This window comes from Seriola lalandi, unplaced genomic scaffold, assembly GCF_002814215.2.
Source record: "Seriola lalandi dorsalis isolate HSWRI2012SDOR001 ecotype SW California unplaced genomic scaffold, Sedor1 jcf7180002054569, whole genome shotgun sequence".
NCBI lineage: Eukaryota > Metazoa > Chordata > Actinopteri > Carangiformes > Carangidae > Seriola > Seriola lalandi.
The window spans coordinates 218,517-236,219 of record NW_019525122.1 but is presented as its reverse complement, the minus strand read 5'-3'; the positions used below and the strand labels follow the sequence as shown (position 1 = coordinate 236,219).

General features: G+C 40.3%; 1 protein-coding gene across 1 annotated transcript in view; it reads left to right on the top strand.

The window, feature by feature from the left end:
• trpc7b (transient receptor potential cation channel, subfamily C, member 7b) overlaps positions 1-17,703 on the top strand; it is a 47,034-nt gene that overhangs the window by 20,161 nt on the left and 9,170 nt on the right. Inside the window, exons 5-7 of the mRNA XM_023416701.2 lie at positions 1,919-2,135; positions 3,528-3,761; positions 5,623-5,887. Of these exons, the coding sequence (XP_023272469.1) occupies positions 1,919-2,135; positions 3,528-3,761; positions 5,623-5,887 (716 nt within the window). The remainder of the gene's footprint in view (positions 1-1,918; positions 2,136-3,527; positions 3,762-5,622; positions 5,888-17,703) is intronic.

The window sequence follows — 17,703 nt, the reverse complement described above, 5'->3', positions numbered from 1 at the left end:
GGGGGTCGATGACGGACCAATTATGGTAAATATTATATATTGGTAAATGGGATTGTAAATGTGTGTGTGACTTGTGGAGAAGGATGGAACAGTGAGCACAGAGGTTTAAAAATGTAGAAATTTGAAGGAGTCCCATATAAAAGTACTTTCCCATTTAGAGTAAATATCTGTCCACACTAAATGTATGCCAGGTTTGATTCTCCCTGGTGAAAAGATTGGGAGTTTGGGAATAATAGAGGACACAGCAGCTCCATTCTGGCCTTCTGATATTTCCATTTCACACCAAACCTCTTTTATTTAGTCTGCGTGCGCCGGCTGCCAGCAGCCACCATTTCATTGGAGGAGAGAAGATCAGCTCTTGTCACCATCAAATTGATAAAAGAGAAAGCCATGGGGTTTTCAGTCCTCAGGCAGTGGTATTGCTGATCTAGGATGACCATCTCATTTAAGCTGATGGGTGAAATGGATCAGCCTTATCAGTAAAAGAGCTGGGAGAAATGAGGAGCCATCCCAGTGGCAGGAGGAGGGTTGGAGGAGGTTTTGCGGGGTTAAGATATACCAGACAACCTCTTCCAGCATGGTTTAGTGTGTGTGGCATGGGAACAGCTATTGAATCTTATGTGTTAGTGTGCATGCAGAGAGTAGAGATATCCTGTGGGTAGTTAATATTGAACACAGCAGGTTTACACAGTAGCAAATGTTGGGATCTCAGATGTCTGTATGGGGTTGGAAGTGTGTGAATGTCTGTCTGTGTGTTTGTGTGTGCCTGCACATGGATGTGTATTTGTCTGTCGTGGCATATTTTTGTACAATTATAAAAAGGTCCCTCTGTGTGGTGGCATGTTTAACGCTCCTTACGCTCCCCCCATATGCTGCATTCCCACAAACACTTGATTGTTTGGCATCCAGTTACTCTGGCATTATGTTGCTGTGAAAGTGATTGCTGGTTAAGCGCATCCATGAATCACAACAGATGCTGTTTGCCTGCTAAGATGGTTGTGTAGTGGTGCTTTTCAAATTTTGATCTCCGAGGAACAAAATCTCAGGGACTGTGCAAAAGCCATGAATTTACGATTGAGTAAATAAAAACAAATGTTTTGTTTTCCTGCAATTAGTATTTGTTCAAAAAACCACAACTACTACCACTCCCTAATCCAAAAGCAGATTTTGCAGGATGATGTGTTGGCAAACACAAGTGAATAACAACTTCTTAACAAGTATGATGAATAGAAAACTTTTTCATTCTACTACATTGCAGTGACAATATGGCTTTGACATCCCCTTAAATCTACTCTTTTCAATATTGTTATTTTAAAAATCGCTAAAATATAATATAAAAGGTGTCAGACCCACAGAGAATTGTCATCCAGATGTTTTGATTCACTGTCACCCCTCTCATCAACCATGATTCCAGACGCACCAGGCAGCACACAGTATGCGGCCTGCCAACCACCAAGCAGCAGACAGACTCGGTTAGCAAGTAGCTGATGAACATAGTGGAGCTTTTTAGCAGCTAAAAAGCTCCATATTCAGCTCAGGATTCAGTCACCACCAAAACAGCTAAAACGAGGGTTGTGGCCAGAAACACATTTGAATGCAAATATTGCACTGTGTCTGCTGAATAGTAATGTCAAATTTCATTTATATAGCCACTATCACAAATCACAAATTTGCTTCAGGGGGCTTAACAATCTGCACAGCTTGTGACACCCTCTGTCTTAGACCCTTGAAATATAAACAGTTTGCCAACACATTCACCAAATTGACTTTATAAGGTAGTAACATATCAGTGTGTCTGTCACAAAATAAGATATAATAAGAATACATGCAGGTTGAATATTTCTCTCTCATTAATATTTATAAACATATACATAATGAAACATAAATCTCATTATTTCCTCAATCTTTTCACTTCCAGCTTGGTCAGATCCTGCGAAGCCCCTTCATGAAGTTCGTAGCTCATGCTGTCTCCTTCACCATCTTCTTGGGTTTGCTGGTTGTTAACGCCTCTGACCGCTTTGAGGGAGTCAAGAACCTTCCCAATGAGACCATCACAGACCACCCACGACAGGTGTTCAGGGTCAAGACCACCCAGTTCTCCTGGACAGAGATGTTGATCATGAAGTGGGTGTTGGGTGAGTCACCTTCTCACATGTTTGAAATTGTGCACAGTTGCAGCCAATTAAAATGCAAACAGATGGACAGATAGTCACTGTGCATCATGATAAGAAATAAACTTGGCATGTCAGAGAGTCAAGGCAAGACATTTCCTGGTGGATTTTCTTTTAATTTTTTTAATCAATGTGGACGTACTTGAACAAGATGCTAAAGGGAAGAGTCTTTAGCGATGTTTCTGGATGGTAATCTTAAACATCCTTTTAAGTTTTCCTACAACACAGCTTCCCTAAAAATCAACTTCCTGGAAAGAATCAGTGAACTTCTTTGCCCTTGGGCAGATTAATGTAGTATCATACCAACCAAGTGGACAAAAACCAAGATAATGGCAGCACAACAACTTTCTCTCTTATCTCCCGAGATCAAATTAAAGTTTCCTGGTTGGATGCAGCACAGGCCAGACTTGTTGAAGCAGTAGCCATACTGAGTCCTAACGATAAGCTTGAGGGAAATTTGGAGATTGACCTGACAGGTGGTGCTCAGGAATATGGAATTGGTAAGGGGAGACTAAAGAAAGTAAAAGGAGGAGTGGAGTGTGTGGCATACAAGAGAGCAGGCATGGGAAAAAGGGAGCTAGAAGGAGATGACAGAAACACAAAGACAAACTCGACAGATAAATAGTCCGTGGCAATATCTGTCAGACCTCAGCTGCTGCTTCACATCTGCTGACGGTTTTCTTTCCATCAACACACACACACACACACACACAGATATAATAGCATTATGTGTTAGGTTTGTGTAAGTTGGTGCACATATGGTTATATTTTTATTTGGTTACATGTAATGGCACCATTGTTTTCCTATCTGTGGTCATTTTTGGCAGCAGGTGCTCATGTGTGTGTGTGTGCATGTCTGCACGTGTGTTTGTGTGTATGTGCAGTGGTGGCTTACGTAGACCACGGTAATTGTAATTCCAGCTGCATGCTTTGAAGGCCCAGTAATTGTTACAGAGATGATACAGATCAGGGAACCTTTGCAGTCATTTTCTCCTTGTTTTGGCTCCAAATAGAGAATGACAGAGTGGTTGTGTCGGAGGAATTAGGTTCTCCTCTGTGTGTGTGTGTGTGTGTGTGTGTGTGTGTGTGTGTGTGTGTGTGTGTGAGTGTGAGTGTGTGTGCGCGTGCGTGCATGCATGCACTTGAGCTACAAGTGGGGATGTCCGAGTATAAATTATATGCTTTGTTGTCAACATCTGTGTACGTGCAAGACAGTTTCTGTGTGTGTGTGCATGTTTACATCTGTTTATGTTTTGTGAGAGCCTCTTTATCTTTGTGTATTTGTATTTATCTTCTGTATTTCCTGTCTTTCCTCAATGTATCCATGTGTTAATGTGTGTGTATCTTCTTCCTCAGGTATGATTTGGTCAGAATGTAAAGAGATCTGGAGCGATGGGCCCAGGGAGTATGTGATGCACCTTTGGAATGTTCTGGATTTCGGCATGCTCTCCATCTTCGTGGCATCCTTCACGGCACGCTTCATGGCATTCCTCAAGGCGTCCAAAGCTCAGCAGTATGTGGACATGCATGTACCAGACGAAGACCTCAGTAACGCCTCACTACCTGATGAAGTCGCTTACTTTACTTACGGTGAGCAGTTACTCTGAATATATTCATATAATGAAATTTGTGTAATGTTAGTAACTGTGTCTGAGTTCCTGGATGTGGCACACTTTTCTTTGTTTTCTCAGCCATTGTTACGATCTCTATTTGTGATAAATATGCTCTCGCAATGTTAATTGTGCATTTTTTCCTTGGCACAAAATGTTACACTGCATCACTTCTTATCTACCAGGCAATTTTTTCCAGGAAATGCTAATTTGACGCCACATGATAAAATGTAAACGCTTTCATGAGCTGCTTGAATTATTGTGCTACATCAGTCACTGATAAGGAAAAGCTAATTAGATGAGTATTTGTGTAAAAAATTCATGAATAACTAAAAACCTGAACTGGGGCAATAGAAGATGAGAGTGTATTTGTCATTTAGATAAAGATGTCATTGCATACTTAATCCAAGATGTTCACACATATTTAATGCAATATACTCATGATAACAAGTCAGTACAGATGTACATTGTATAATATATTCAAAACCCATCATTAATGCCTAAACTCCCTTCTTTGTCTGCCTTTCTTGGAAATGTACTGTCAGAATATTAATAAATATTAAACAAATTAGGAACGTCAAGATCATAGAACATGTAAACTTTTTTTTCACTTCCAGACCCAAAACTTCTCTTCACCATAGAAAAGCTCTTGCAGCCCACAGTCTACTGGACTGTACTCTCTTGGTGGCCTACTAAAGGAACCTTCATCAGTGCTGTCATCTGGTGGTCTGACTCTGTCATGACACATCAGTAAATACATGAGTGTGTATTGGATATTACTGCAGTGTTAGTTATAATCTTCACAATAGTAATCTTCATATGTCATGTGTATGACATGTGCTCACTCTTTGTCCAAGAGAGTCACAGGTTAACAGCAAATCAGCAAAACAGACACTTTCTTTCTTCACTTTCCTCTTCTTCTGTTTTTGGCCCTTATTTTATTGATCTTATATCTCAATAAATATCAGTTTTCAATATAGCTCAGTTTTCCTCGCTTTCTACATGTCTGACTGTGTCTCTTTTCCTGCCATTCCCTCTCTGTCCTTACTTCTCCTCACACACATTATCCCTTTATCCCTTCTCTTTGCTGTCCACCAATCTCATACTCTTTGCTTTCCCTCCTCCCTCTCCCTCTTCTCTCCACCTCTCCTCTTTCCATCCTCACTTAATCCATCTTCATACTATGCTTTCTCCTCCATCAAAGCACATGTGCTTAAAAGCCAAGATTATGCTCTTTAGAAACATCTCTAGAAAATGTTGAGATCCCACTGTAACCAAACGTTTGCTGTGCACACACTGTACTTTAACCAGCAATAATTTGAAGAAATAGTGATGTGCAGGTGATGGCTGAGTTCCGCTTCAAGCTGAAGTACAGTTTTTCCGCAGTTTGAATAATAGACAACGAGGTAACACTTTACTTTAACCTATTGTATTTAGCATTTATAAGAACTATATTTAATTTCATTCATATTTGATAAATGGTTTACACATTATAACTACACTATAATGTAGTTTTAAGCAATTATAACAGCTAAATATGGGGAATTAAGTAAAGTTTTACCAAAAATATTAAACCAGCTTTGGATCCATTGTTTCAATTTGATATCAGAAAGATATTTAAATCCTGAATTCATGAAAACAGCTGTGAATTATTCATCATTAATATTGGAGCTATGCATGTTTACTTAGTTCATCAGATTTTAAAACAAGTTTCCCTCAAAACCGAATGAATACACAAAAATTTTTGGTTTGACTCTGCTGTAGTTCTTTCAGATTACGCACAGATTACACATCATACACCTATTCATCTACTTGTCTCTCTCTTTCTTCTCCTCCTCCAGCCAGGAACAAGTGGCGCCCATCTGACCCCCAAATCATCTCAGAAGGCCTGTACGCCATCGCTGTGGTGCTGAGTTTTTCACGCATCGCCTACATCCTGCCGGCCAACGAAAGCTTCGGCCCACTGCAGATCTCTCTGGGGCGCACAGTCAAAGACATCTTCAAGTTCATGGTCATCTTCATCATGGTGTTTGTGGCCTTCATGATTGGCATGTTCAACCTTTACTCGTACTACCTGGGAGCCAAGTACAATCCTGCCTTCACCACGTGAGTCGTGCCTGGCTGTTACAGTGTTTTGGTGTGTACAGTACAGAGCAAATGTGTGTGACTGTGTGACCAGACAATGATTACGTCTAAACATACACACGTTTATGTCTACAGGTCTGCATTTTTCTTATTCACTCTTACAGACGTACATAAACGCTCTCACAAAGGCAAACACAGTGGGGCTATATTATGGCCAGATGCCGGTCGTTTTACATCACAAGCAACTGCTAAAGAGGAGAAAAAAAATCTGTAACTGATTTGGGTCCCATGTTACTATTATCGCTATACCAGGCCATAGAACAAGAAAAACCCCAGATCAATATACATCGTCATGTTATCTTCTTGATGATAGTGTTTGCTGGGTTCATTAAATCCATGGTGCTTCATCAGTGGCAGAGATCGAACTTGAATCTCCCCTCAGGCCTAAAGCTGGCAATCAGGTTGTTTGTTAAATTTAATAAGGAGAATAATGAATTGGATGCTTCACTTTTAAAATCTATAACAAACACTGGCGAATTGTTGATGTATCTCACAGCTTTAACAGAATTGTGGGTAGAAAACAGGTATTTTTCTAGCACCATTGTGTGTTTACTATACTGCAGAAGAGGGCTCAATCTTCTTTATGTCCACTACAAACACAGCTACAGACCAAAATTAAAATGAAAGTGAAAATGAGAAGGCAGTTGTCAGTGAGAGCCGAGGGAAAATGCATCAATATTGGTATAATTTTAATGCCTAATTATTCATAAAAAATTACTTTGATATGACAAGTGGTTAATGAAAAGAAATCTCAGCCTGTTGATTCCTTAAAATATGTTTAATTTTACATCAAAGTGAAAGTAACAAGGGAACAAGAGGAGCTTTTGGAGATGCCTGAAGTCTGTGGCACAAGACCTTGATCATCCATCATTTTTCATTTCCCCAGGGTGCAGTCAGTTAATTTTTATCAACGCATATTGATCTAAAGCAGGATTTCAGAAGTGGTTGAAAGTTATATGAGACCATTGTACCAAATGACAGCCACCCATGTATAAATAAAGGTCACTAGTATGCAGACTTATTGCAGCACCTTGACAATGAAACCTTCAAGAATGGGTTTCACATATTTTCACATATTTTCCAGTGCTTAATGCATATCCTACTTTCCATACTGTCCATGGACACTGTAAAAGAGGTGGAACAAAGTCATTGTTCTGGCTTCAGTAGTCTAAGTTTGACAGATCCAGTGCCACAGGATATTATTGTATTTGATAACAGAAAATCATCCAGCTGAATGGGGCGATAACAACACTCAGTACTATAAATATACTTTACCCGCCAAAGAGTTGCATTCAACTTAGATATCAGGTTTATTCATTTGGGTGAAGTGCACATTTTAAACTGAAGAGTCAGTTTGTACTTCAAGGCTGCAATGCATAAAACCAACCATACAATGCCTTAAATATGTTCTTTCACACAGCAGCAAATGATTCAAAGTCTCTACATTTTACTGTAGCATTTACACATTCAGGTTGTTGTGTTATATATCAACCTGCTTGTAAAGCAATCAACCTGCCCAACATCAATCGGAGCGACAACGCTTCTGCCTCCCTCCTTCATTTTAGTTTATCCATATCTCTGCCTGCGTATCCTTTCACATCAGCTGCAACCAGAATGATGCTGGATCTTTCACTGTCATTGTCTGATCGTTGTAGGAAAGTTATCCATCTTTGGCAACTGACAGAATATTTCAGCAAGTCTTATCATTCATCTCAAGATGAAAAGTCTCTCTCAGGTCTCTCTCTGTCACATATCATTCTTCATTTTCTCAGAGGAAGACATTCCTGAGATATAAAGAGATGACATTGCACCATTTCTGCCCAGTCCAGCAAAGTACTACATGCTTTACATGCTGGTTTGTAATTATGTTGACACATGCGATTCTATTCTTCTATTTCCATTTTTCATCTGGTTGATTTAGGTTCACACTTCATAGCTGCAAGAGAGCCATCATCTGCCCAGGTTAGAGCAAAAGACAGGTTCAAAAGCAATCTCTACACTGAGTGGAGTATTATGGTCTTGTTTATGCTCTTTTGCATAATTCACCTTCTGGATTTGTCACATTAGTTAAAATACATAAAGAAAAGTGATCATGGACATCAGTCCAGTGCATCACTTGAAATTCTACCCTCAATTAATTTTTTTTATAGCAGGCTTCCCAACCATGACAAACTGCTGCCAGATGTTAGCATCTGTCTCCTCATAAGTATAAACCTTGTGCTGTGGGCTTGTTTGCAGTTGCTGGTTTAGACTATTCCTGGTAAATCAAACACCACAGTTTACCATGGACTTACTGCCTTGCAAGTTTCAGCTCCAAATACAACCAAAGCTGAATGATTAAACATGATAAAGTTACAATGACCCACCATGTTGTTTTTTCTGGTTGTTTTGGCAAGCTGTACAATGACTGTGCTTTAGTTTTCCTGGCACTTTGCTGTGCCAGACAGCTCGCCTGTGCATCTGTCTGTGCGCCTGCTCTTCTTATCTGGTTATGCACCTGTCTGTCCATATTCCTGCACTTGGGTCTATGTGTTCACTTGATACAAGAGTATTTTTCTTTAGTATGTATGTATCTTAGCCAGCGCTCTATGTCTATTTATACACCTTTTTTTAGCATCATCAGGTCAGAAAATTGTGAAACTGGGGCGTCGTGTAGCGTAGTGGTTTAAGCAGGCGCCCCATGTGTAGAGGCTACAGTCCTCGTTGCAGTCGGCCCCGGTTCGAATCCTGCATCGGACGGCCTTTCGCTGCATGTCATTCCCCCTCTCTCTGCTTCCCCGTTTCCTGTCACTCTCCACTGTGCTGTCCATTAAAGGCATAAAAGCCCCAAAAAAATATACTTTGAAAAAAAAAAAAGAAAATTGTGAAACTGCAGCACCTTCAGACAGCATAGCCTAAAACACAACTACAGCTGATAAGCTAGGTGGGGTCAAATACCAGGTGTGACAACACCATTTACCAGTATTTTCTATATTAGTAACAGCCTCAGTTATTTGCTTAAATGCACCAGATGTTTTAATGCCTTTATCTCCTCATATTCCTTTCAGCTATGAGGTATGAGTGGCCTGGGAACAGTTTCCAAATTTATGACCTGCTGAGCATTCACCATAGATAGAATCACTAATCATAAAAAAGGTGTGTGATTGGACTTCTAGTGTGAGGACTCTACCATTCTGACTTTCACTGCACCTTTGTGCTGTGAATTTACAGTAACTCCTCTGCTGAGCTGCAGCACAGGGATCTTATAGAGGCTGTGAGTTCTGCTTGGCTGCCCTCACGGCACCAAAGAACCAGACTAACGTGATGAGCAGACAGAGCAGCGGCATGAGAGGGGGTTAACTGACAGAATGGCAGATAGACAGGTAGAAACAGAGTCAAACGGAGTTGAAATGGACTGTCAGAAAGAATATGGTCACAAACCAACAGTCAGACATACTGAAGACTTCTCAAAAAGCAAAGGAGAAGTACAGAAAAGTCCTTGGGCCCTGTAGACGCAAGTGTCTTATCATCATCGTCATTTCCATCATGAGTGTAGAATCCAGCTTTTTACATCGTCCTTATCACTTCTCTCTGCTTTAGAGATCAACATCAAGGCTGATTTCAAAAATCAGGGTTAAAAATGGAAGCTACTTCTGCTCATCTTAACAACCTCTGACTGCATTTCTTGTCAGTCATTTATTTATTTATATATTTATTTATTTATTTGTGTATGTACCTTAAATTCTGCATCTAATATTCCTCTGACTGATTTAATTGCCTTCTCTGTCAGAGGGAGCTCCATAGAGAGGATTTTAGCATGACAGAACCCCCTTCAATTGTCTTGTTGTTGTTGTCACTCTTACCACCAGGGGTCAGTCTGGCTTTAAATCTCAACCTGTCTGTAAAGTGGTTGACAGTGGAAATGCCTTTATTTTTGGACTGTTTCTAATTTTTTGTTGTGTAAATCTAATCAACCTTTTTGTTCAATATGTTGCCTATAATTATTTCATAGAATTTGTGGTCTGTGCACTGTGCAGCATATTTGAATGTTTCTTTTGTGTCTGTGAATGTTTATTTTTCTGTCCCACTTAATTCAATTACTAGGTGTGACTGTTCGGTATGACTGTTAATAATAGAAGTGCCAGTGCTGTGCAAAAATTGTGAATTCTCCAAAGAACAATCTCCTGTCTATCTCTTTCCTCTCTGTCACCCAGCAGAGAACATATGCCTGTATGGGTATGAGTGTGCGTGTGTTTGTGCACAGTTCTCTGTGTGTGTGGGCAGAAGATAGCTGGGCTGGTCTGATAGCTCTGATACAGGAAGATGATGAGGGAGCCAGGTGGAGGTAGTAATGATGGCAGGGAGCCGGAGGGTGGGGTATGGAGTAAGGCTCAGGATATCGCGCTCTCTCACACACATAGATACATTCACACAAGCTAAAACTCACACACATATATGCAATACACACATGGATCTGGCTTTATAAAGACGGAGCAGTAATAGCCACACATACCCAATCCCCAGAGGTGTGTAGCCTCAGACGGGTAAAAAAACACACACACACACACACCACATGCTCTTTGTTGAGTGCCCACGCAGTAATGTGAGACATGTGCAAATACACTTAAGCAGGGACACACACACACATGAACATACACGCACATGCACACGTCCACTCTCTCATTGTTTGTTTTTGCATATGCTATAACAGGTGCTGAGGTGGGCAAACAAACATTTTTGCACAGATCAATTCACACAGAGACACACGCTTATCAGGGTTTTTTTTGGAGCAATGGACCTGCCTCTGTGTTCTAGTCAGCCATGCATGACAACACTGCACAAAGAGAGAGTGACAGAGAGTGAGAGGACAGGGGAAGTATAGGCAGAAAAAAGGAAATGTGGATGAAATAGGAAAGCATTTTGAAATAGTCAGATGTTGATGCCCTGCAGATTTTGGGCACAGAGTAGAAGAAACAAAGAAAAAAGCAGGTGGCAGAGACTCTGCTAAAAATCACAATAATGAGTATATTGATGATGAAGTGAAAGATGGCCATAAAAGTGAATAAATGCAGCACAATAATGGGACATGGAACAGCAGTACAACAAAGTAAGGAGATAAAGTCCACTGGAAAGAGCAGGAGGACAGACTGAATGAGGGATGAGAAGAAAACCACAGGGAGAGATACAGAGGCAGAGGAGGTTGTTTCTGGCTCATCTGTCTGTTCAGGCAAATGTTGGACACCAGCCAGAATGCATAGACAAAGGGGGAGAAAGAAGGGAGAGAGAATGAGAGAGGATGAGAGAAGGTCAAGCAGCCAGAAGCGCAGGCTTATCACACATTTCATCAGTAACCATTTAAAAAGGTGGGAAGAAATCAGAAAACAACTTATTTGTATGTACAGTATACAGATTTCATTAGTTGTTCTTTTTTCCCTGCAGTTATGTAATGTAATGATTATTACCTGTTCACTTAATTGATATTTACATGTCATATTGTGGTTGTATCAGTTGGAGACATTAAGTTGCTTTGGCAATATGGACTTTTTTTTCATGAATGAATTGAATTCAAAGACACAGTGTGTGCTGAGATGGTACGAGTAAGTCAGGAGGAATATCAGATTAAAGCCAAGGACAAAGGCATATAATGCGATGTAAATGGAGAGAGACAGAGAGAGGGCAGGGATGCAGAGAGAGAGATGAGGCGATAAAAGATTGCACATAGAAACGCAGAGATGAAGATGCAGGCAGGAATGTGAAGTTGATGCTGAACTGAAGAGTGAGAGAAAGTGTCAGGAGGAAGAAGAAAAAAGCAAAGGGAGCGTGAACACGAGTCTAGAGTGACAGATAGAGTTGGAACATGGTGGCAAGACAGGGATCCTGGTGAGAGAGACAGGGTAAGATAAGGATAAGAGGTGTTTGAGAGCAAAAGAGATGGTTGTGTCGGGGAGAGCAAAAGAGAAAATGTATTAGCTCTGAAGGCAAGGCAGAGGTGTCGTGTTCAGCCTTTACCAGTCACGCACATCTGAATGTCAAAATGAGAGGAGGCACAATTGCAATTAAGGTGAGACAGAAAGAGAGAAGGGAGAGACAAAAATAACCAAAAAAAGAATGCATTTATGCAGTGTGACCAATACAGCCTTTTAAATGTCAATGTTCGGACCAGTGGCTTTAGTTTGTGCCAATATTTAGTATTTTTCAGTAAATTTTTCCATTATTATGACAAATGATGCCAAGCATTCAATTTCCCTCTTGGTGAGAAGTAATCCCTCTGAAATAGCACTGAGACGTAATCTTTGTTGTGAAATTCATTCCTTTTGTTGAGTCAAAAAGCTCCAGAGCTGGGATTCAGTTAGAAGACAACAGAAGGCTTTTTACTTCAGCTACCACTGATTTTGCCCGCTGACGCATGACTGTTGACAGCTGACTTTATCAGCTGTAGCTAGCTACCTAGTTAAGCTAATGACTAACATAATTATATGAATATTTGAGATTAACATTTCATTCTAACATAGCCCTGTTTTGCTGCTCAGCTTACATACAGTAGTATAACAGTGTGTTACAGTTTTCACATTCCAGGAGAAAAAGCCTTGGGGATGTTGTCAAACCACTTTGTCTGGCAAACATAACAGTGTGATGATAATGTAGGTAACGAGTATGGCTGGTGTTGCTGGACCATAAATTTCCCCAAATCCAATAAGGAACAGGACAGAGGACAGCTAATGTTACCTACGCTGTAATACAGCAGCCTTCGAGTCCTGCTCCCACACAGTGAAGTTGTTCATTGTCTTGTCTTTTTTTCTTTACAAAACCTGAAACCACACAAAACAATCTGTAAGAATTCTTACTTTTGCTCTCGTGCCTTTGGTTTTATCTGTACCTGTATGAGTATCGGTCTTTAACTATAGCCCCAGGCACGCTGCTTCAGCATCAACAACAACATGCTTAGTTATGGTTGTTAACCTATGATAGTTTCTGTTCCTAGATTTAATGAATGGTCAATTAACAGTTTTAAAAAAAGTCATTTTCCAGCTGTTTTTCTGGAGGAATCTACAATGTGACTGACTGATACCACACACAATAGTAGCCAAAATCAATCTCAACATATTGGTTTGTGCTGCAGTTTATGAAAAGATAAAGACAACACAGGCTAACAGAGAGACTAATAGACAGACAGAGAGACAGACAGACAGGGAGGGAGGGAGGGAGGGAGCAGGCAAATTAAAAAAAAAAAAAGTTCAAACACTCTTAATTACAATTGCTCGTCTTGTGGTGCTGTATTCCCCACCTAATAAATTTTTCTCTCACAACTTGCCTGAAGACACGCACAAAAACAGCCTCATTTTGCATTGCTGTCTTTCTGCCTCAATTTGTATCCCTCTGTTCGTCATACAAATATACAAACACATATACACAGGCATGCTCATCCGTTTTTTGTCTCCCTATAAAACACACACACACAGGCAGGAAAGTAGGCATTTCTCAGGAGTAATTCATTCATTCATTCATTCATTCATATATTAAAAGCCAAGGTGGGCAAGACCCCCCCCCCCCGCTGTCTCCATGGTGACAGCTTCTGTGGTGCAACAGATAGAGGGTTAAACTTTGTTTAATATTTAAAGATGTTTTGTCTGTATTTACCTGCTGGTGGACTACTTGTCTGTATGTATGTCGGAGAGGAGAGGAGAGGAGAGGAGAGGAGAGGAGAGGAGAGAAGAAAAAAGAAGAACAGAAAAAGGAGTGATCAAGAAGAAATTTAATATCTTGCTAATGACTGAAGGGCAGAAGCAGAGCGACAGAGCAGACAGCTTGGTGCAGCAGTTCACATCTACATTTACATTACATTTGCATTCGGCCAATGTGAGAATATTGCTACAGATTAAACAAAGAGGAAAAATACATGAAAAATAAAGAAAAGTATAACTCAAACGAACAGATTTAGTCACAAAAATAGCTAAAACTGCCGTGATGAAAGATGGAGAGAGCATGAGAGCGGGAGGGAGGGTGATGCAGAGAAAGATATAAAAGCAATGGCAATGGGAAAATAATGAGAAAATGGGTGAGAGGGAAAACGAACGGGAGGCAGAGATGATAGCAAGAGAGAGAGAAACGAAGACAACGACAGCCAAATATAAAGCATAAAAGAGAGACTGAGAGCATGTCTCTGGGGGGAAGAGGTTGATTTAGGCCTGTCAGTGATTGGGTTTGGACTGCTCCCGCAGGGCCGAAGTGACTCACCAGTCTCCCACACACACAGACGCACACCATGCTGTACGTGGCATGAGTGTGTGTATGTGTTTGGTAGAGAGAGAAAGAGCTAACAGAGTCAGTTCTTTACTGTCGGTGTCCTGCAGGGGTAGGGGTGTGTGTGTGTGTGTGTGTGTGTGTGTGTGTGTGTGCATGTGTGTGTGCATGTGAAGCCATCATGCTGCTTGCAGCCTATTGGGAGCTGCCACTCTTAATAACAGATAATAACACACTGTCCGTCTCTGTCTCCAGATGCCCACTGTCCCTGCTGATTCACTGTCTGTAGTACAATGGTATGATGCTGTTCTAAAACACGGACACACACACACGCGCATGAAATTAAATAATCTCATTCTTAGGTTGTTAGAAAAGTCTTCCATTATCTAGAGCATCAAGCATCTCATCCATCTCAGTAACGGTTATTGCATAATACACACGTGACCAGTACCTTAGCTAACATTAGCAGAAGACAAATTCAAATTTATCAATGTTGTGATCTCCAGGGATACATTTTAGATTTTCCATTATTGCACTTCCTCCCTGAGCGATACAGTATCTCACGCAGATTTCAGTGAATTAAATTAGCAGAAAACAAGGTGAGCAAAACAAATAATGATGCACAGCAGCACTGGCTGCCCACGAATCAACAGTATCCAGGGTGGAAGAAGACCCTTAACTCATGTATACTAGCGATATTCTATTTGTATCAATGTTTTATGGATAGAAGTGAGGAGGTGTAGGATGTGTAGCCATGTATAGTAATACATGGTTGACTTGGATGGTTCGATTCAGAACAGATGAACATTGTATATAAATATCTACCATGTGGTGAAGGAGTAATTTTAGTTGTGTGCGTGTTTATCCCTGTGTGTGTCTGGTTTAATGGCACATTAATATTGCCTGGAACAAAGCCCTTCATCATTATCTACACTCGCATTTTGGGAACATGAAAATCTAAATCGAGTGAGCTTTTCACACGGGTGGGATGGAGAGTTGGACGACTAAATAATTTGATTTAAAGAGATAATTGGGATATAACATAATCAAGACCAGATAATTGTACTCTTTTTATTTTGTTTCATATTTCAAAGCCACAGGAAAGTATTTTCATCTTGTAAGAGAGGCTCCAGATAAGTGACTAGACATTATGAGAAGGCTCAAAATAACAGGTTTTCTAGGCAAGTCCACCAAATCACCTTCCTCAGCTCTCCTGATTGCACCATAGGCTGGTGGATGTGTGTGATGTGAATAGAGAGTAAGAAGATGGTGTTGAAAACAGCCTTCAGTTGGTGCTGGTCTCGCAGCAATTGCTCGTCTGATGTCGAGGCCATCTATTACCACAACACAAAGAAGAAAACCACTTGAGAACTACTATTAATGCTTGTGAATGTGTTGCTGTTCACACTTGCCTTCAGTGCCCGGCGTCACTGATGTGTTGGCGCTTATGATAGTAATGCGCATGCCTCTGCATCCAAGCTCACCTCTCAAAGTAGTTATTAAGTAACATTATGGGGTGTCAACGAGTTCAAATGTCAATGTGGTTCAGCAAAAAAAAAAAATTGATTCTGTGGTTGTATGTTGGTCATAAACAGATTAGTGTTGTTGTTAGTCTCAGTATAAAACACCTACAGTTGATTAAACCGGTGCCTGGTTGCATATTATGTTTTTAGGTTGTCTGTGCGTATGTCTGTCTGTACCATATTATATATTATATATTTCAATAATGCCTTGAGTGAATGTATTCAAAAGTTGTACAAACGTTCACTTGGATTCAAGGATAAACTGATTAGATTTTGGTCGTCAGAGCTCAAAGGTCAAGGTCACTGCGGCCACACAAAACAAATGTCTGATAGGATAAAATGATGATATGACATTTTATATCCAAACTGTCAAAGGTCAGTTTCATTACGAATCATAATGTTTTACAAAAACAATTATTCAAAGCCATAACTCTGGAACAGAAGGGGAGATTGTGACCATATTTCACATTTGGTTAGATACTGAACTGGTGACACCAATCTTAGAACTGTGGTGATTGTATAGATTGTTTGTGCTACGGGGTTGATGATGTCTCTGACAAATGTAACTGGTTGGTGTTTTGATGAAGAGGCTGACGACATCATGGGATATCATCTCGGTTTATTCTCTGACAAAAGAAGTTACCCATATTACTACTGTATAACTGACTGTTACACAGACATGTATGTAAACTGCAACTGGAGTGGTTGGCACAGGTTAAAACTGCAAGGCTGTAATTCTAGTGTTGACAAGAATTTATAAATACATTATTTATGTGTTCAGTTCCTGCTTAGGGAAACTGCTGTGTGTCTTGAGCCTGTCAGAGACAGCAGGGGTCATGGATCAGGGTTCAGCGGTTGGTAGGGTTTAAGGCAAGAGCAGTTCATCTGTGTGAAGGCATGCTAACACCTGGGAGTTTTGCTGCTCCCGGTTGAAAGATTGTTTCCATAACCAGCACAACGTCCTGCTGCCGGCTCTACATGATTTTTGGAGAGCTGGGCAGGTTTCATTCCAGTACAGATGAACAAATGATTACTAAGATCTTTGCTCGGGAAATCTTAGATCCTTGATTCCATGCAAATTACTTAAAGCACCAAAAAACCTGAATATTTGTCTAGGGGTGTAACGATTCTGAAATCTTTCCCCTCATAATTAACACTATAACACATGTAAATCACAAAATTATTAGGGCAAGCTGCATATTTTTTTTTTTTTTTTTAAACCTGTAGGCCCTATCGCCTGTTCTTCCAGCTACATGTCACTTGACTATTTTGTTCCAATTATGTTGGAGTTAGGCTAGTTAGGCTAGTTTAATTAGCTCAAGATGAATAATCCTGAGTTCGCAGACCCCACGGCATATTCAAGTTAAATGGAATAAAAAATGAAAAGCACCTGCTTGTTGTCATGCCATCATGCAAGCAAATGTTATAATAGAAAAATAGATGTTAACATGGAGAAATTAATGAAAATTGGATTTCTTCCCCATGTTTGAAGTTCAGAGGAAGGTAATCTATACAGTGATTAAATTCTATCAATATATGATATGTACTGACCATTAATCATGTTATTCAGCTTAAGTTCAGAGAAGCACAGGAAACAGTAACTTCAAGCTGTCACCTAAAGGTCAGCCTGATAAAGGCAATCTTTGAAGAGAAGTGTTGCCAATGAGCAACAAAAAATTGAAGAGGTTCATTCAACATCATTTATAAAAAGACGGCAATGAGGTTTTTCAAGCAGTTTGATCAGTCTATTTGTACCTGGTAGGAACACTCAATGTGTTGGTAAATGTTTCCTGGAAAGCTCAGTCTTTTTCCAAAAATGTGTTGGACAAAGGCAGAGCATATTCTTAGATGTTCTGCAGCTTAGTTAGGGGGAGAGAACAGACAGACAGACACTCTCACAGATCTAGTCTTGAAGGTTAAACAGTGTTTGGCTTTCGTCCGGAAAGGTTAAAGCTGAAGTACCCAGAGGAGTCTCTGTTTTCATGTTTGCGAGATAGAGGAGGAAAGAGTCTGTGCGTGCGTGTGTTTGGATCT